The sequence below is a fragment of the Anser brachyrhynchus genome (genome assembly GCF_964034855.1).
Source record: "Anser brachyrhynchus genome assembly, chromosome: 5".
Classification (NCBI taxonomy): Eukaryota; Metazoa; Chordata; class Aves; order Anseriformes; family Anatidae; genus Anser; species Anser brachyrhynchus.
This window is the reverse complement of record NC_137699.1, coordinates 35,676,822-35,694,019: the sequence shown is the minus strand read 5'-3', so window position 1 is coordinate 35,694,019 and position 17,198 is coordinate 35,676,822. Positions and strand designations below refer to the sequence as shown.

Below are 17,198 nucleotides of genomic sequence, written 5' to 3'. Positions count from 1 at the left end.
CTGCCCCATGGCAGGGGGGTGGTTTGGGTCTCGCGTGCTTGGGTGGCATTGGTTTGGGGTGTCACTGCAGGCTGGGGCCAGAGCATCACTCACACTTTGGGGAAGGGGGGAACCTTGCCATGGCCCCGCTCCCCTGAGTGTCTGACAGGGATAACAAAATCCCTCTGGCTCCTTTCCCAGCTCCGCTCCGGGACCGCCCCGTCCCTCCCTGCTGCCAGCGGTCGCTCAGCGACCGCGTCGCAGGCCCCGTTGCATTGCCAGGGCCGGGAGGAGGCTCGGGCACGGCTCACGGCCATGGAGCCCTCAGGGTACCCCACTGCGCAGGTCGGGGGCCGGGATTCGGGGGAGGAGGGCTGGTGGCTGCAGCCCCTGGGGGTGGGGGGATCCCTGAGCAGAGCCTGACGGCGCTGCCCTGCCCAGGTGGTCCCCGAGCCCTACGACAGCTTCATGCGCTGCCACCTGCGCTACTACGGCTACTTCCAAGGTGAGCCTGGGGGTGCCCCCCCCTTGTCCCCTGGGGTGCAGGACCCCTCGTTTGGGCTCCAGCAACGCTCTTCCCCAAGGCCAGAAGACGGGAGGGAAGCAGAGCCCCATGTCCCCACGAGGACACTCCGAGTGCCACCACACCGAGGTGTCTGGCAGGGGCAGCGCCGGCCCCGGCTGCCGGCAGCGCGTGGGGAAGGAGCCGAGCCGTGAGTGAAGCCCCCCCGGCACCGGGCTGTGGGGCTGCGTCACCCCTGCTGGGGTCCTTGTCCCTGCCTGGGGGTGCCGGGTGGTTTGGGGGGTGACACCAGGAGCGCTGTCCCCAACCCTTCCAGCCCGTGCTCCCTGCGCTCCGCCAGTGCCGTGCCGTGGGGCCGGGAGCCCCCCAGCCCCTCCTGCAGCCCCCAGGGCGCTGGAGCCGGTCCGCTCGCGGGGCTGCAGGTTCCCCGGGGAGCCGCGGGCTCTCTTTGCCCTCCCCTCGGCGCGAGGACCCCTGCCTGCTCCCCGGTGGCCCATCGAGTGCGAAGTCATCAAGGAGGCCATCGAGCACATCGGTGAGGCAGCGCTCCGGCCTCTCCAGCCCTCATCCCCGTGTCCAACCCCTGCGGTGACAGCGGGGCGCATCTGTCCCCCCCCCCAGAGTGGGTTCCCCCTGAACCCGAGCCCTTCTGCCAGCCCTCGAGCCATGAGCAGGCGCCAGCGGGCAGCAGCGAGGAGCAGGGCACCGTCGTCTACCACCTCAGCCCAGGTAGCACCCATGGGTGCCGCCCGCACCCTCCCCGTCCCCACGCCGTCCCCTCAGGTGCTGAACCCCGCTGTCCCCCAGTGCCCCCAGGCTCCTGCTTCACCCGTGCTCGGGCCGGGGGGGCCCCAGGTCCCCTCTCTTCACCGGCGGCCACCCTGGAGGGCCCCCAGGACACCACGCTGCTGTTCGAGTCGCGCTTTGAGAGCGGCAACCTCCAGAAAGCCATCAAGGTGTAAGAGCAGGGATGGGGCGGGGGCAGCTGCAGGGACGCGGCGGCAGGGCCGGGTGCCGGAGTGTGGCCCTTCCCCCCAGCAGGGGCCCCTACGAGTACGTGCTGACGCTGCGGCCGGACTTGTACACCGCCAAGCACACCCAGTGGTTTTATTTCCGCGTGCAAAACACCCGGAGAGACGCTGTCTACCGCTTCACCATCGCCAACCTGGCGAAGCCCAAGAGCCTCTACGGCGAGGGCATGCGGCCGCTGCTCTACTCGCAGCAGGACGCCCGGAGCCGTGGCATCGGCTGGTGCCGCGTCGGGGCCGAAGTCCGCTACTACCGGGGGGGCGGCGGGGAGGAGCCGGCCACCTTCTGCCTCTCCTGGAGCATGCGCTTCCCCCATGACGGTGACACCTGCTACTTGGCGCACTCCTACCCCTACACCTACTCGGACCTGCAGCGGTACCTGCGGGCGGTGGTGGGCGACCCGGTGCGCTCGCGGTACTGCGCGGTGCGGGCGCTGTGCCGCAGCTTGGCCGGCAACACCGTCTACCTGCTGACCATCACCGGCCCAGCCGGCGGCGCGGGCAAGCGGGCGGTGGTGCTGAGCGCCCGCGCGCACCCCGGCGAGAGCGGCGGCTCCTGGGCCATGCGGGGCTTCCTCGACTTCGTCCTCAGCGCCGCCCCCGACGCCCGGCTCCTGCGCCGGCTCTTTGTCTTCAAGGTGGTGCCCATGCTCAACCCCGACGGGGTGGTGGTGGGCAACTCCCGCTGCTCCCTGGCCGGCCGTGACCCCAACAGAGCCTACGGGACGGGGTGCCGAGGCTCCTTCCCCGCCGTCTGGCACCTGCGGGCCATGGTGGAGAGGTGAGGCTGGCGCACGGGGAGCCGGCGGGCTGGTGCCAGCGGCCGTATGCTGACGGGAGCCCGCAGGCTGCTGGCGGAGCGGGAGGTGGTGCTGTACTGCGACTTCCACGGGCATAGCCGCAAGAACAACGTCTTCATGTACGGCTGCGACGGCGGCCGGGCCGGTGCAGCGCCGCGGCTGCGGGAGCGCATCTTCCCCCTGATGCTGAGCAAGAACGCGCCTGACAAGGTGGGCTCTGCCATCCGCACCTACCTCTGGTGATGTCCAACACGTCCCCCCCGCCGCACTGACCCTGCCTTCTGGCCCCAGTTCTCCTTCCCCAGCTGCAAGTTCAAGGTGCAGAAGAGCAAAGAGGGGACGGGCAGGGTCGTCATGTGGCGGATGGGCGTCACCAACAGCTACACCCTGGAGGCGGCCTTCGGTGGCTCCACGCTGGGTGAGGGGCCGCGCGGAGGCGCTGGGGACGGTGTCGTGCTGGGGAATGGGATTTCAGCCCCAAGGACGGGCTCTGGGTCCTGGCTCAGGAAGCCGCCGCTCGTTTTCTTGTCCCGTGTCCCCTCCAGGCGGGAGAAACTCACACTTCACCGTGGAGGACCTCAAATCGCTGGGCTACCACCTCTGCGACACCCTGCTTGACTTCTGCGACCCCGACCCTGCCAAGGTGGGTGGGTGCCCATGGCTGGCGGCACGCCCCGTGGTGGTGGCAGCAGTAACGCCGGTTCTGTCCCGCAGTTCCAGCGGTGCCTGGCAGAGGTGGATGCGCTGCTGCGGCAGCGGCTGGGCTCCGGCGAGAGCTGGAGCAACGTCCCCACCTCAGACCTCGAGTCCAGGTACGTCCCGGTGACACTGCCCCTGGGGCCGGCGGGGCCGGCGGTGGCTGCAGCCGTCCTCTCCCTCGTGCAGCACCAGCGGCTCTGACAGCTCCGTGTCTGAGGGACCCCTGGCACGGCCCAGGAGCCCCCGGGGACGGGAGGGACGAGGCACCCGGGAGGACATTCTGGTGCCGCTGCGCCATCCAGGGCGGCTGGAGCCGAGGAGGAGGAAGCGGCTGCGGAGCCGCAGAGCGAGGAACGCCCTGCGCCGGCCAAACGCCGTCCGCCAGAGCCACGCCGGTGTCCCAGTGAGCGCGGTTCACCCCTCCGCTGCCCCATGTCTGCCTCCTCACACTGCTCCCAGCTCGGGTGGCAGCGCCTGGGGCTGCATTGAGCCCCCCCTTTGCGCTCCCCCAGGTACCACCATGGTCCCTCAGGCCCCGGGGACAACCGCAGGTCCCCAACGCCCCCGGGGGAGGCCGTGGGGCGCCGGAGGAGCCCGAGCAGCCGCGTGGAGCCGTCCCCTGTCAGCCCGGCCCCACTGCGGCGGGAAGGGGCTCCCACGGCCGTGCCGCTGCGGGGGACGCCCGGCTGCAGGGGGGCGCGAGGGCTACGGGGCCCCGCCGCATGCTGCAGCCTGCCCCTGCCGCCGGTTCCTCGCGGGGCACGGACGTGGCGCTGCCCACACCGGGGGCCGCCGCCGGTGGTCGTGGGGGGCGGCCGGGCCCCGCCAGCCCCCGCTGCTACGCCTGCGCCCGGCGTTAACGGGGCCGCGGCCCCCGGTGCCTGCCGGGCTCCCCCTTCCCCTGCGGGCCCCCGGGGGCCGCCGCCACCGCCCGGTGGCACCTCAGGGCCCGTCGCCGTGGCAACGCCTCAGGCCTCGAAGGCCCCGCCGGTGGCGCAGGCCGCGTTGCCATGGCGACCCGGGCGGAAGCGGGCGGCGGGCGCGGCGGAAGTACCGGGGGCGGAAGCGGAAGCGGCGGCCGTGTCCTTCTGGGCCGTGGCGCCGGGGCGGCAGCAGGAGCAGCGGCAGCAGCATGGCGGACGCGGCCTCGCAGGTGCTGCTGGGCTCGGGGCTGACGGTGCTGTCGCAGCCCCTCATGTACGTGAAGGTGCTGGTGCAGGTAAGGGGCGGCGCTACCGGGACCGGGGGGACGCGGCGGCGGTGCCGGTACCGGGGGGTCTCGGTGCCGGGGACGGGCCGCGCCTCTCCCCGCAGGTGGGTTACGAGCCGCTGCCGCCCACGCTGGGCCGGAACATCTTCGGCCGCCAGGTCTACCAGCTGCCGGGACTCTTCGCCTACGGTGAGTGAGCGTCCCCGGGAGCCCCGTGCCCGGTGCCGCGGGCGTTCCCCGGGGGGGAGGGGGGGCCCGGCGCGGCCTGACCCGCGTCTCCCCCAGCCAAGCACATCGTGAAGGTCGACGGGAGAGCGGGACTCTTCAAAGGCCTCACCCCCCGGCTCTGCTCCAGCGCCATTGGCACCGTGGTGCACAGCAAAGTGCTGCAGGTACTGTGCCCCGTGCACCGGCCCCGGCAGGGCTGCAGCTGCCGGCTCCCACCCGCTGACCGTGTGCCCTTCTTTCCGCAGCGGTACCAGGCTACCAAGCAGGCTGAGGTACGTTGGAGGCAGCTTTGGTGGCGAATCCCTTCCTCCCCTCCTCCTCCTCCCCTTCTGCCCCCAGCAGCTGCTCCTGCCAGGCAAGGCCGTGCCCTGCGGGTGCGGGGATTAACAGCAGCAGCCCGGCATGGAGCTGGCTCTTGGTGCCGCCCCAGCGAGGCGCGAGAGGAGGAGCAGGCTGCTGTGCGAGCTGGTGGGGCTGGTGCTGGGGGGCTGCGCAGCCGTGCCTGGGGAGGACAGGGTGAATTTCAGGGGCTGTACCCTGCCTGACGCCTCTGCCTGTCTCCAGCCAGGAGCCAGCAAGCAGGAGCCCGTGTCCTCGCTGGAGCAGGTCCTCAAGGAGGTGAGGAGCGCAGGAAGAGGAGGGTGCTGGGCTGGGCAGCTCTCTCATGCCCTTCCTCCCCTCGCTGACAGCCCCTTTCTCCTCCAGACTTCCCGAGAGATGGTTGCTCGCTCCGCCGCGACCCTCATCACCCACCCATTCCACGGTAGGTACCCCCGCACGGCCGCCTCCAGCTGCTGCTCCTCCTCACGGACAGCTCGGGTGCCGGGTGCTGTGGTGTCCCCACCACCCTGGAGCGTCCCTTTGTCCCCTGCTGACCCTGCGTCGCCTGGCTCTGCCCGCAGTGATCACCCTGCGATGCATGGTGCAGTTCATCGGCAGGGAGACCAAGTACAGGTACGGGGCGCGGGGGTAGCCGTGGGGTGCTGTGTCCCTGCCTGGCGTGACCGGTGCTCTCTCCTCTTCCCCCCCGGCCCAGCGGGACACTAAGCGCCTTCACCACGATTTACCGAGAAGAAGGCATCCTGGGATTCTTCGCGTGAGTGCTGTTGATGTTGAATTTTTTGGGGGCAGTGGGATCTCTCCCCGAAACCCACAAGCCTCACTCGTTGCTCGGATGTTGCTTCTTGCTTTGTCCGTCCTCCCATCTCCTTACCCGCTGGTACTAGGCCCTAATTTTGGTGTGCAGTGCCCGTTGTGCCCTCCTTCCTGGGCAGCTCCTGTGAGCCTCTGGCACCAGCTCTGTGTTGCGTGGCTGCTGCCCCGTGCCTGGGGACATGAAAACTTCTCCTCCCACGGCCGGCAGCTCGGCGTGCTCTGAGTCACCGCAGCCCTTTCCTCCTGGCCATGTGTTCCTCCAGCCAACACAGGCCGTTTTTTCCAAGCCTCTGTGCTCCCAAGGCACGGAGCTGCCCGGCTTCACCCGGCCGTTGGGCGGAGGGCTGCCACCTCCTGTTCCTAAACCCGCCGCCTCTTCTCTCTCCTCTTCCAGCGGCCTCATCCCCCGGCTCCTCGGAGACATCCTGTCGCTCTGGCTCTGCAACATGCTGGCCTACCTCATCAACACGTACGCGCTGGAGAACGGGGTACGGGCTCTGCGCTGTGCGGGGGCAGCTGGGCTGGGGGCGGGCACGCAGCCGCGAGCCCCAGGGGAGGCGCAGGTCCCTGCTCCGCATCGGGGCTGAAGCTGCCTTCCTCCGCCCCCAGGTCTCCATGGCAGAGATGAAGAGCTACTCGCAGGCAGTCACCGGAGTAAGTACGCCCCCTGCGCGTGTGTTTGCACGCCCACGTGCGTGGCACTGTCACCCGGGAGGGTCCCTGGGGGGCCGGAGCTGCTGACCAGCCCTGCTCTCCCCTGCAGTTCTTCGCCAGCATGCTGACGTACCCCTTCGTGCTGGTCTCCAACCTGATGGCCGTCAATAACTGCGGGTGAGCGTGCTGCCACCACCTCCCTCGCCTCCTGCGCTCCCCCCAAGGGCGCGAGCGTGCCCGGAGAGGTTAGCGAGAGCGATCCACGCGGGATCAGTCCCCAGAGCTGCCTTTCCAAAGCTCCGAGTGGTAAAGGAGGGTTTCAAACCCGTCGTGGCCGTGGGTTTGATCCCTCGCTGCCTCAGGGGGGCTCAGTGGGAGCCGGGCACGCCTGAGCCCAGCCCCGGTGGGGACTGCACAGGGGTTCAGCCCGGCGCAGGGCTGCAGAGCGACGGGTCTTACCTCGCCTGCTCGGCCCTGGGTGGAAATAACCCCGTGGTGCTCTCCTCCCCTCACCAGGCTGGCCGGGGGCCTCCTCCCCTACGCGCCCACCTACTCCTCCTGGCTGGACTGCTGGAGCCAGCTGCACAAGGAGGTGAGTGGCTGGTGCTGCCGCGCCGCCTGGCCACGATCGCAGGCTTGGGGGGAGCCCCGTGGTTCTCCGGGGCCGTGATGGGGCTGGGGGCAGCCCGGCCTCACCCTGCACTAACCCGTGTCCCCTTCCAGGGCAACATGAGCCGAGGGAACAGCCTGTTTTTCCGCAAGGTGCCCGCAGGGAAGCGATACGTGTGGGACGAGAGGAGGTTCCGCTGAAGCTGAGAGGGGAGTCGCGAAGCCGAGGCCGAGCTCTGGAGACAAAGAATTATGAGAGAGTTGTGATTTCTATACAGTTTTTTTAAAAATCATTTAATCCTGAGAGACAACGGTGGCCGTGTGAGAGTGTCTGTCGTGGGGCCAGGGGCTTCCTGCAGGAGAACCTGCGCTGCCCGAGCCGATCCCAGCTGATCCCAGCCCATCCCCAGCACCCTTTCCCCGGCCCAGCCGTGGGAGCCGTGTCCCCAGCTTTGTTTCAGCAGCGGAAATCCCACCGCCAGATAGTGGCATCTGGAAACATGACCCTGCTCAGTATCTGTGTGCTTGTTTTAACGAGCGGCCGTGCCGACCTCTCGGGCAGCGGGGAAGCGACGGCCCAGGGCGGCGGCAGGCCCCCCCCCCGTGCGAACACACCTAGTGCCCGGCTTGCACACCTGCTGGCAGGGTTGCACGCCCAGGGGTGGGGTTACACACCCATTGGGAATGGTGCAGACCTAGCACGAGGGTTGCACACCTACTGTGGACGTTACGCACTTGGCAGGAGTGTAACAAACCCTGTGACTGGGTTGCACGCCCACGGGGAGCATCGCAAACCCCTGTGACCACATTGCGTAGAGAGCAGGAGTGTTGCACAGCTGGTGACCGGCTTGCACACCCGCTGGGAGCATTGCACGCCCAACGGCTGGATTACACGCAGAGCAGGCAGCTTTGCACACCCAGCAGGAGCACTGCCTGCCCTGTGACCACATTGCACGCTCAGCAGGAGCACTGCACGCCCGCGGGGAGCACTGAACGCCTCATGCCCGGGCCGTGCGCCCCATGACCGGGTTACACGCCGACCGGGAGGCGTTGCGCTCCCCCTGGGAGTACTGCGTGCCCCGTGACCGGGTTGCACACCGAGTAGAAGTCCTGCACGCCCCGTGACCGGGTTGCACACCCAGCAGAAAGTTTTGAACACCCCCCTGGGACCCCAGCACGCCCCGTGACCGTGTTGCACACCCAGCGGGAGCACTGCAGGCCCCGTGCGCTCTCTCCTCTCGCGCTCCTCCCGCGGTGCGGCGCTCCCGGGAGCCCCGGGGGGGGGTGGCGGGGGGGGGGGCCGGGCCGGTGCCGGTCGCCCTCCCCTCGCCTCCTTTCCCCTCCCCTTCCCCCGGCGGCGCCATGGCGGGGCCGGGTTGGGGCCGCGTCCCCCCGCGCCGCGGGTACCTGAGCGGCGGCACCGAGCGGCGCTGCCGGGAGCTGCTGGCGGCGGCGGGGGGCGGCGGGGCGGCGGCGGCGGCGGGGGCGGCGGTGCTGGTGCCGCTGTGCTCGGTGCGCGGCCGCCCCTCGCTGCTCTACACCCTGCGCTGCCGCCGCCTGCCCGGGCCGCACAGCGGCGACGTGAGGTGAGCTGGGGGGGGGGGGTGATTTCGGTACCTCCCCCGCCGGTTCCTCCCGGTCACCCCCCCCCCCGGTCCTCCCGTCCTCCCCCTCTCCGCTCGTCGCAGCTTCCCCGGGGGGAAACGGGAGGCGTCGGACGGCGACGCGGTGGCCACGGCGCTGCGGGAGACGCGGGAGGAGCTGGGGCTGGAGCTGGGCGAGGGCAGCGTCTGGGGCATGCTGAGAAGTCTGCCCGACCGGGTACCGGGCACCGGGCACCGGGGGGGGGAGCTGGGGACATGGGGACGGGGACACCGGGGTCGGGGGAGGGGGTTTGGGGGAAAGGGGAGAGGGACAGAGGGGGCACGGGGGGCTGGGACGTGGCCTGGGGGTGCCTGGGGACATGGGGACATGGTGACGGGGACGTGGGGATAAGGGGACATGGGGCTGGGAGATGGGGCAGGGGCACTGGGGATGCTGGGGGGGGTCTGGAGATGCGGTGACAGGGACGTGGGGATGAGGACAGGGAGCTGGGGGGGCTGGGAGGGGGAGAAGGGGGCACTGGGGACACGGGGACTAGGACACCGGGGTCAGGGGTGAGGTGGTGGGGGTACGGGGATGGGTTGTCTGGGGACACAGTGGCAGGGATGTGGCGGACAGGGGTGGTTGCCGTGTGGGCCATGGGGCAAAAAAAGGGGGACGTGGGGCACGTGGGTGTCTGGGGGGGCTCCAGGTGAGCGGGAATGAGCTGTGGCATTTGCCACCCACCCCGTCCCTCTGCCGCCCGCTCCCTTCCAGCAAGGGATGCTGGTGGTCCCCGTCGTGGCCAACCTGGGCCCCCTGGAGAACCTGAAGCTGTCCCCAAACCCCGAGGAGGTGGGTGACCCCGTGCCGGGGGGGGGGGCACAGGCACTCCGGACCCCCTTCCATCCCCATCCCCGTGCGTGTCCCCATCCCGGCAGGTGGCGGAGACCTTCACGCTGCCGCTGGCTCACCTGCTGCGGGAGGAGAACCAGGGCTACACGCATTTCCGCACCGGCGGCCGCTACGGCTACACCCTGCCCGTCTTCCTCCACGGCCCCCACCGCGTCTGGGGGCTCACGGCCATCATCACCGAGCTGACGCTGGAGCTGCTGGCGCCCGAGCGCTACCGCAGGAAGACCCACGTGCCCGGCCGCCACCTCGCCGCCCCGCCGCACAGGGCCTGACCCCCACCCACCCCCCCCTTCCCAATTTTGGGGAGGAGACGGGGTGCCGCCTGCCCTTCGCAGGACGCCGGGGGTGCTGCCCCTTGGTTTGGTTTGTTGTTTTTTTGGGCGCGTGGGGCTCAGCCCCGCCACGCGCTCGTGGAGAGGTGGCAGCCCTGGGGCTGTCACCCACTCCATGCTGCTGCCCAGCCTGTGACGACACTGTGATTGTAGTAAAAAGCCATGTTTTAAACCACTTACACCACGGCCTCCAGCTTGCTGGTGCAGGTAAGAGCTCTCCCTGGTGCCAGGGAGCTGCTTGGCTCAGGGGCCCAGGGAGAGGAGGGGACGTGGGGGGCTTGTGGAGAGCCAGGACCTCAGCAGGGGTTTCCCAGCCCTTGGCCAAGCCTGGCCCCATTCCCCATCGATCTCCCTTTTCCAGGGAGCCCCTGCTCCTGATTTTAAGACCGCAGCCTCCTCTTGTGCCCCCACAAAACAGAGAGAGGAGCCTGCGAGCACAGCAGCGTTTATTAAGGAGCCCCCAACAGTGGCGAGAAGCCCCTCGCCCCCACGAAGCCCCCACAGGCAGGGAAGCGCAGTGCCACCCCCTGCCCTCCACCGCTGCCTCCTCACGCTGAGGCCGCTCGAGCTTTGGCCTCCCCGAAGCGCCGCATCCTGTCCTCCAGCTCCGGGCGAAAGTGGCGGATTAGGCCCTGGGGAGAGCAGACGAGGCGGAGTTAGCGGGGCAGGGCAGCAGCCACCGCCAAACCCCCCCCCCAAAATCCCGCTCGCGGCCCCCCCAGCCCGCACCTGCACGGGCCAGGCGGCGCCGTCGCCCAGGGCGCAGATGGTGTGGCCCTCGATCTGCTTGCTGATCTCCCACAGCGCGTCGATCTCGGCCACCTGCGCGTCGCCCCGCACGAAGCGCGCCATCACTTTGTTCATCCAGTCGACGCCTGCGGGGAGAGGAAGGCGGTGAGGGCCCCGTGGCGCCGGCTGCTGCCCCCCCCCGTCCGTCCCGGCCCCGTGCGCTCACCTTCCCGGCACGGGGTGCACTGCCCGCAGCTCTCGTGCTTGTAGAACTCGATGAGGCGAGCGATGGCTTTGACGATGTCGGTCTGGGGAGGAAGGGGACAGTGAGGGCCCGGCGGGGGCAGGCGGGCACCGGGGAGGGCTCGTCCCTTACCGATTTATCCATGACTATGACAGCGGCCGTGCCGAGCCCGCTCTGCGCCTGCACCAGGGAATCGAAGTCCATCAGCACGGTCTCGCACACCGACTTGGGGAGCAGCGGGGTGGAGGAGCCCCCCGGGATGACGGCCAGAAGGTTGTCCCAACCCCCGCGGACACCCCCTGCCAGAGAGGGGGGTTCAGGCTCAGCCGGGCCCGGCGGGGACGTCCCGCTCGGAGGAGGGCCGCGGCACTTACCCGCGTGCTTCTCGATCAGCTCCTTCAGCGGCACCGACATCTCCTCCTCCACCGTGCAGGGGTTGTTGACGTGGCCGGAGATGTTGAAGAGCTTCGTCCCCGAGTTGCGCTCGCGCCCGAAGCTGGCGAACCAGGCGCCGCCGCGCCGGCAGATGGTGGGGGACACAGCCACCGTCTCCACGTTGGCCACCGTGGTGGGACAGCCGAAGACGCCTGGAAGCGGTCAGGGCTGAGGGGCTGGGCGGTGCCAGAGCGCAACCGCGTCCCTACGGCAGGACGGCAGCCAGGATCGCTGCGTCCTGCTGGAGAGGGGCCGCTTGGCGGGGAATCGGGGTTTGTGCTGCCATGACCGGCACACCGGGAGCTGAGAGCAGCTCGGGGACGTACCCACGTCAGCAGGGAAGGGCGGCTTCAGACGGGGCTTGCCCTGCTTGCCCTCGATGGACTCGATCAGCGCCGTCTCCTCCCCGCAGATGTAAGCCCCGGCGCCCCTCACCACAAAGACATCGAAGGCGTACCCTGAGCCACAGGCGTCCTTCCCCAGCAGCCCGGCCTCGTACGCCTCCCTGATGGCCACCTGTGGAGGGGACAGCGGGTGGGCAGGGGGGGGGACATGTCGCCGGCAGCACCCCGCCGGGCCCCCGCCGCTCACCTGCAGGTTGGAGGCCTCGTTGTAGAACTCGCCGCGGATGTAGATGTAGGCGGCGCGGGCGCCCATGGAGCGGCCGGCCACCAGGCAGCCCTCCACCAGCTTGTGGGGGTCGTGGCGCATGATCTCCCGGTCCTTGCAGGTGCCCGGCTCCCCCTCGTCCGCGTTCACCACCAGGTACTTGGGCCTGCCGGGAAGCGCCGTCAGCCCCCGGTACCGGCGCCCCGGGCGCGCGGCACCGGCGCCGGCCCCCACCTGCCGTCCGGGGGCTTGTTCATGAAGCTCCACTTGAGGCCGGTGGGGAAACCGGCACCGCCGCGGCCCCGCAGCCCCGACGCCTTGATCTCGCCGAGGATCCAGTCGACGCCCTTCAGCAGGATCTCCTTCGTCTTGTACCAGTCGCCGCGCCGCAGCGCGCCCTTCAGCCTGCCGGCAGCAGCAGGGGGGGGGCAGTAGCACCGGGAGGGACCAGAACCCCCCAGCACCCCCTGGAGTCCCCCCAGCACCTTGCAGTCACCCCCAGCACCCCCACCCAGCACCCGCTGGGCCCCATCCAGCACCCAGAGACCCCCTCCCAGCACCTCCAAACCCCCACCCGGCACCCCCAAGCCCCCTCCCCAGCCCCCCCAAGTGCCCCATCCAGCACCCCCGGGACCCTCCCCAGCACCCCCAAACCCTCCAAGCACCCCTCGGAGCCCCCCCAGCACCCCCCAAGCCCCTTCCCCAGCACCCCCAGACCCTCCAAGCACCCCTCGGAGCCCCCCCAGCCCCCTCCCCAGCACCCCCCGAGCCCCCCCGTCCCCCACCGCCAGTCGTGCCGCCCGTAGAGGTTGGTGAAGATGCGGTCCTCATCCCGCAGCGAGCCGAACTGCGTCTTCTTGGGCGCCGTCTGCGGGGAGACCGGGCTCAGCACCGGCACCGGGCCCGGTACCGGCACCAGGACCGGTAGGGGTAGGGGTCCGGGTCCGGGTCCGGGTCCGGGTCCCGGTGCCGGCACTCACCGAGAAGGCGGCGGCGTGGAGGCTGCGCAGCGCCTGCAGCTGCCGGGCGGCCATGGCGGGGCTCGCCGCGGCCCCGCTCCCGCCGTCACCTTCAGGCGCCCCCCGCCGGTGCGCGCGGCAGTGACGTCAGCGGCGGGCGCCGGTGGCGCGGCGGTGACGTCACGGACCGGGACCGGGACCGGGGCGGGGGGCGCGGGGGCTGCACCGGGACCGGCACCGGGACCGCTCCCCGCGCCCGGCCCCGCGCCGCCGCCCGGCGGCGGGGCCGCGCCCGCGATGTCTCCGCGCTCGGAGCCCCCCCGATCCCCCCCCGTTAACCCCGCCGGTTCCTCCCCGTTAGCCCCCCCCGGTGCGCTCCCACCTCGGTCCCCGCGGCCTCGCTGCCCGGTGCGGCCGGCGCGGGTCGGGTGTCCCGTGGCGGATCCGGTTTCCCGCTGCAATCTCACCCCGGCAGCGGGGGATCGGATTCGGGGCCGGCGGCGGCGGGGGCGGCGGCGGCGGCGGGGGGGGGACACACACACCAGCACCGGGCACCGGCACCGGGCACCGGCACCATGTTCCTCTTCTTCCGCGGGCCGCCCCGCCGCGCCCCCGGCAGCCCCCTGCCCGCAGCCGCCCGGGGGCCGCCCCGCCGGGCCCCCCCGGGGCCGAAGCGCGGTGCCCGCAGCCCCCCCCCCCCCCCGCCAGGCCCCCCGGTCCCGGGGGCGGCGGAGCCCCGGGGGGGGCCCGGGCCGCTGCCGTGCGAGCACCGAGGAGCCGGGACCCGAGGTGCCCCCCGCCGGCGGGCAGGTAACCGGCGGCGTGCTGGGGGGGGACGGGGGAGAATGAATGACGATTTGGGGGGTTATTTTAATTAATTTTATTGTTTTGGGGGAGGAGGGGGGCGGTGTCCCCTTTCGGTCCCCCCCCTGCCCCCCCCCGGGGACAGCTGGGTGGCTCCCCCACATCTGGAGCAGCGCGGCCGAGCGGGGAATAATCCGGGGGATTATGTGTGTGTGCGGGCGCGTGCGGCCCCCCCCGCCTCGCCCTGCATATCCCGAGATATTCAATAAAAACCGCAAATCCCCACGCAGCCGCTGTTACTATAAAAAAACCCCGTCCTGGCGCGCCCGGGCCGGAGTCGGTGGCCCCCAGGACTGCGCCAGGCGGCCCCCCCGGGGGGGCCAGGTATGCCCGGGCACCCCCCAGCCATGGGCAACTGCACCAAGACCCCTGAGCGGAGGCTCTCCAAGGTAAGGCTGGCCCCGGGCGGGGGGTGGCGGGCAGAGGGGGGGACACGGGGTGTGGGTTATCCGGGGGGGGTGCTGGGCTCTGCCTCCTGCTACCGGCCGGCTCTGCCCGCAGGACGGGAGGCAGCGCTGCGGCCCCCCCGGCCCCCAGGAGGCCGAGGAGGCGGCGGAGGCCGCGCAGTCGCCGCCGTTGCAGAACTACTCGGTGCTGCACGGGCTGGTGGGGCCGGCGTGCATCTTCCTCCGCCAGAGCATCGCCATCACCCAGCTGGTACGTGCCGGTCGCGGCCCCCCCCCTCCCCAGCCGCTCACCCGGGGGCACGTCCCGGGCTCCTCGGGTCAAGGCAACGCCGCGGCGGTGCCTCGTGACCCCCCCTTCCTGGCCAAAGTTGTGGCACACGGCTCCCACGGGGTCACCCGCGGCTACCTCGCTGCCCGCCGGGTGGGGGGTTTGGGGTGGGGGCCGTCCCTCCAGCCCGCTTTCTCTTCCCAGGACCGAGAGCTGCGGCCGGAGGAGATCGAAGGTAAAGCGTGGGGACGCTGCCCGCAGCTGGAGTCTCCCCTGTCACCAACTTGTCACCCGTTCCCCTCCACCCATCCCTCCTCGTGGCCGGGGAGGGGAAGGGGGGCGGCAGAAGGGGTATCCCCCGGTGCCACCCGCGTCCCCGCGCTGTCCCCAGAGCTGAAGCAAGCCTTCCGGGAGTTCGACAAGGACCGGGATGGCTACATCAGCTACAAGGACCTGGGCGAGTGCATGCGGACCATGGGCTACATGCCCACCGAGATGGAGCTCATCGAGCTGTCCCAGCAGATCAGTAGGTGTTGGGGCGCGGGGAGGGGGGACACCCGCGCGTCCCCTCGCTGGTGGCCCCGGAGCTGTGCCTCACACTCCGGCCGCACTTCCCTCCTCCCGCAGCGGGCGGCAAGGTGGACTTCGACGACTTCGTGGAGCTGATGGGCCCCAAGATGCTGGCGGAGACGGCGGACATGATCGGCATCAAGGAGCTGCGCGACGCCTTCCGTGAGGTGAGGGGGGGCCGGGGGGCTGCTGGGACGGGCTGCTGGGGGGGGACACACCATCTATCACCCCCCGCCTGCTCGCCGGCAGTTCGACACCAACGGGGACGGGCAGATCAGCATGGCGGAGCTGCGGGAGGCCATGCGCAAGCTGCTGGGGCAGCAGCTCAACCCCCGGGAGGTGGACGAGATCCTCAAGGACGTGGATCTCAACGGGGACGGCCTGGTGGACTTCGAAGGTAACGAGGCTGGGGGGTGCTGGTTATGGTACCGCTTTATTACCGCTTAATTAACCCCCCCCCGGTTCCATTACTCCTTTATTAATCCCCCCCGGTTCTGTTACCCCTTTATTAACCCCTCCCCCCCAGTTCTGTTACCCTTTTTATTGCCCCCCCCCGTTCCGTTACCCCTGTTATTGCCCCCCCCCCGGTTCCATTACCTCTTTATTAACCCCCCCGGTTCCGTTACCCCTTTATTACCCCCCCCCGCTGTATTATCGCCCTTCTCCCGTTAACACCACGCTTCCCCCGGCAGAGTTCGTGCGGATGATGTCGCGCTGAGGGCGGCCCGTGCCAAGCCGGGACAGGAGCCCCCCGCCGTGCCTTACCGAGACCAGACGGCCCCGGCACCGCCGCCCCCTCCCCCACCCCCCCCCCACCGCCACCGGGAGGGGTCCCGGGGCCCGTCCGCCCCCCTCCTGGGCCCGTCCCCACGCTGCTCCCGGGGGCGGCGGGGCCGTGTTGGGGCAGCCCCCGGTGCGTGCGGGGGTCCCGGTGCAATGAAGCCGTGTGCCGGCCGCCGCTGTCCGCGCCTCCTTCCTAGCGGGGGGCGGTCACCGGGGGCGGGGGGGAGAAAATGGCGGCGGCGGGAGGGGGCGGGGCCGACGCCGCGCGTCTCCATGGTAACTGGGAGGGGGGGTGGCGCGCTGACGTCAGCGCGGCGCGCGGGCTGCGACGTCATCGGCGCGAGCGGTCGGCGCCGGGAGGGGTGGGGGGGGGGGGGGTGGGGGCCTGGCGAGCGGCGGCGGCCGGGCCGCGCTCTCCGCGGCGGGGCCGGGGGGCGGGGCCGAGCCGGGCCGGCGGCCAATCAGCGCGGCGGGTCCGCGCGGGCCGGCCAATCGGCTGCGGGGGGCCGCCGCGCCCCGCCCCGCCCCGCGCCCCCCGCCGCCGCCGCCGCCGCCGCCGCCGCCGCCGCTCGCCAGGGAGCCGCTCGCGGCGCGGGCCCGCGGGGATGTCCTACAAGCCCATCGCGCCCGCCCCCGCCAGCGCCAGCCCCGCCCCGGGGCCCGCGGCGCCGCCCGCCGGTGAGAGGGGGTTGAGGGGGGGGGCACCCGGGGGGGGGGGAGGGGGCTCCGGTAACGCCGTGCTAACCCCGCGCCCCCCCCCCCCCCCCCCGTACCCCGCAGCCACCAGCGTCCCCTCGCCGTCCGGCTCCGCGCCCGGCGCCGCCGCCCCGTTCCGGCCGCTCTTCAACGACTTCGGGCCGCCCTCCATGGGCTACGTGCAGGTGAGGCGGTGGGGGGGGGGCGGCGGGGCCGGTAACGGGGGGGGGGGGGCGGTGCTGAGCCCCTCCGTTAACCCCCCCCCCCCCCCCCCCCCCCCGCAGGCCATGAAGCCCCCCGGTGCCCCGGGCTCGCAGAGCACCTACACCGACCTGCTGTCCGTCATCGAGGAGATGGGCAAGGAGATCCGGCCCACCTACGCCGGCAGCAAGAGCGCCATGGAGCGGCTCAAGCGGGGTACGGCGCCGGTACCGGGGGGACTGGGGGGGGGGCTCCCGGTGCCACCGGGGCTCACCCCCCCCCCCCTTTGTCCCCCCCGCAGGCATCATCCACGCGCGGGCGCTGGTGCGGGAGTGCCTGGCCGAGACAGAACGCAACGCCCGCACGTGACGGCCGCCCCCGGTGTCCCCCCCCCCACCTCCTCCCGGTCCCGGAGCCCCGCCGGTGGCCCCCCAACCCTTCGTACAGGGCCGCCCCCGGGGCTCCCCCTGACCCCCCCTCCCCTCCCGGTTCCCTTCGCAGCCGCGGGTTTTTATAAATAAAGGACGTGCTCGGGACACGGCGCCTGGAGGGGGCAGGGGGGGCGAGACCTGCTGTGACCCTAAACCTAATAAAGTCACCCAAAAACCCCAAATTCCCCCCAACCCCCCCTAGAACTTCTCCAATCCCCCCCCAAACTCCCTAAATCCCCCCCAACTCCCCAAATCCTCCCCCTCCAAACCCTAAATCCCACCCCAAACC

General features: G+C 71.3%; 5 protein-coding genes across 11 annotated transcripts; 4 read left to right on the top strand and 1 right to left on the bottom strand.

The window, feature by feature from the left end:
- The first annotated feature begins 102 nt into the window (after positions 1–102).
- LOC308196219 (cytosolic carboxypeptidase 2-like) lies at positions 103–7,196 on the top strand. Of its 5 annotated transcripts, XM_080594931.1 has the most exons (24): positions 105–324; positions 421–484; positions 564–692; positions 819–1,037; positions 1,124–1,231; positions 1,310–1,460; positions 1,544–2,311; positions 2,378–2,540; positions 2,622–2,748; positions 2,876–2,973; positions 3,045–3,142; positions 3,216–4,248; positions 4,344–4,428; positions 4,525–4,631; positions 4,713–4,739; positions 5,032–5,085; positions 5,173–5,230; positions 5,370–5,421; positions 5,504–5,563; positions 6,017–6,110; positions 6,232–6,276; positions 6,386–6,453; positions 6,793–6,868; positions 7,000–7,196. In XM_080594931.1, the coding sequence occupies exons 1-24, from the start codon at positions 295–297 to the stop codon at positions 7,084–7,086; spliced, it is 3,801 nt and encodes a 1,266-aa protein (XP_080451057.1). In that variant the 5' UTR covers positions 105–294; the 3' UTR covers positions 7,087–7,196. The 5 variants fall into 5 exon arrangements, 4 of the variants coding, with proteins under 4 accessions (XP_080451056.1, XP_080451055.1, XP_080451057.1 ...); XR_013952130.1 differs by having other exon boundaries at positions 103–324; positions 1,124–1,460; positions 2,876–3,142; positions 3,216–3,432; positions 3,542–4,248; XM_080594930.1 differs by having other exon boundaries at positions 103–324; positions 843–1,037; positions 1,124–1,460.
- A 992-nt stretch (positions 7,197–8,188) lies between these two features.
- NUDT8 (nudix hydrolase 8) lies at positions 8,189–9,894 on the top strand. The gene is made up of 4 exons (XM_080595055.1): positions 8,189–8,471; positions 8,574–8,706; positions 9,244–9,321; positions 9,408–9,894. Exons 1-4 carry the CDS (start codon positions 8,248–8,250, stop codon positions 9,651–9,653), a joined length of 681 nt encoding a protein of 226 aa, XP_080451181.1. The 5' UTR covers positions 8,189–8,247; the 3' UTR covers positions 9,654–9,894.
- A 248-nt stretch (positions 9,895–10,142) lies between these two features.
- On the bottom strand, positions 10,143–12,852 carry NDUFV1 (NADH:ubiquinone oxidoreductase core subunit V1). The gene is made up of 10 exons (XM_080595027.1): positions 12,711–12,852; positions 12,516–12,598; positions 11,965–12,135; positions 11,713–11,896; positions 11,448–11,637; positions 11,061–11,273; positions 10,819–10,985; positions 10,669–10,750; positions 10,443–10,588; positions 10,143–10,345 (listed from the first exon to the last, which is right to left on the bottom strand). Exons 1-10 carry the CDS (start codon positions 12,762–12,764, stop codon positions 10,262–10,264), a joined length of 1,374 nt encoding a protein of 457 aa, XP_080451153.1. The 5' UTR covers positions 12,765–12,852; the 3' UTR covers positions 10,143–10,261.
- On the top strand, positions 12,850–15,870 carry CABP2 (calcium binding protein 2). Of its 3 annotated transcripts, none has more exons than XM_080595043.1 (8): positions 12,850–13,335; positions 13,438–13,499; positions 14,055–14,210; positions 14,433–14,463; positions 14,620–14,754; positions 14,856–14,965; positions 15,048–15,195; positions 15,491–15,870. In XM_080595043.1, the coding sequence occupies exons 1-8, from the start codon at positions 12,987–12,989 to the stop codon at positions 15,514–15,516; spliced, it is 1,017 nt and encodes a 338-aa protein (XP_080451169.1). In that variant the 5' UTR covers positions 12,850–12,986; the 3' UTR covers positions 15,517–15,870. The 3 variants fall into 3 exon arrangements, with proteins under 3 accessions (XP_080451169.1, XP_080451170.1, XP_080451171.1); XM_080595045.1 differs by lacking the exon at positions 12,850–13,335 and adding an exon at positions 13,784–13,942; XM_080595044.1 differs by having other exon boundaries at positions 12,982–13,499.
- Positions 15,871–16,125: 255 nt separating this feature from the next.
- On the top strand, positions 16,126–17,091 carry CDK2AP2 (cyclin dependent kinase 2 associated protein 2). Its single transcript, XM_080595053.1, has 4 exons — positions 16,126–16,259; positions 16,362–16,462; positions 16,562–16,694; positions 16,780–17,091. Exons 1-4 carry the CDS (start codon positions 16,187–16,189, stop codon positions 16,845–16,847), a joined length of 375 nt encoding a protein of 124 aa, XP_080451179.1. The 5' UTR covers positions 16,126–16,186; the 3' UTR covers positions 16,848–17,091.
- The last annotated feature ends 107 nt before the right edge of the window (positions 17,092–17,198 follow it).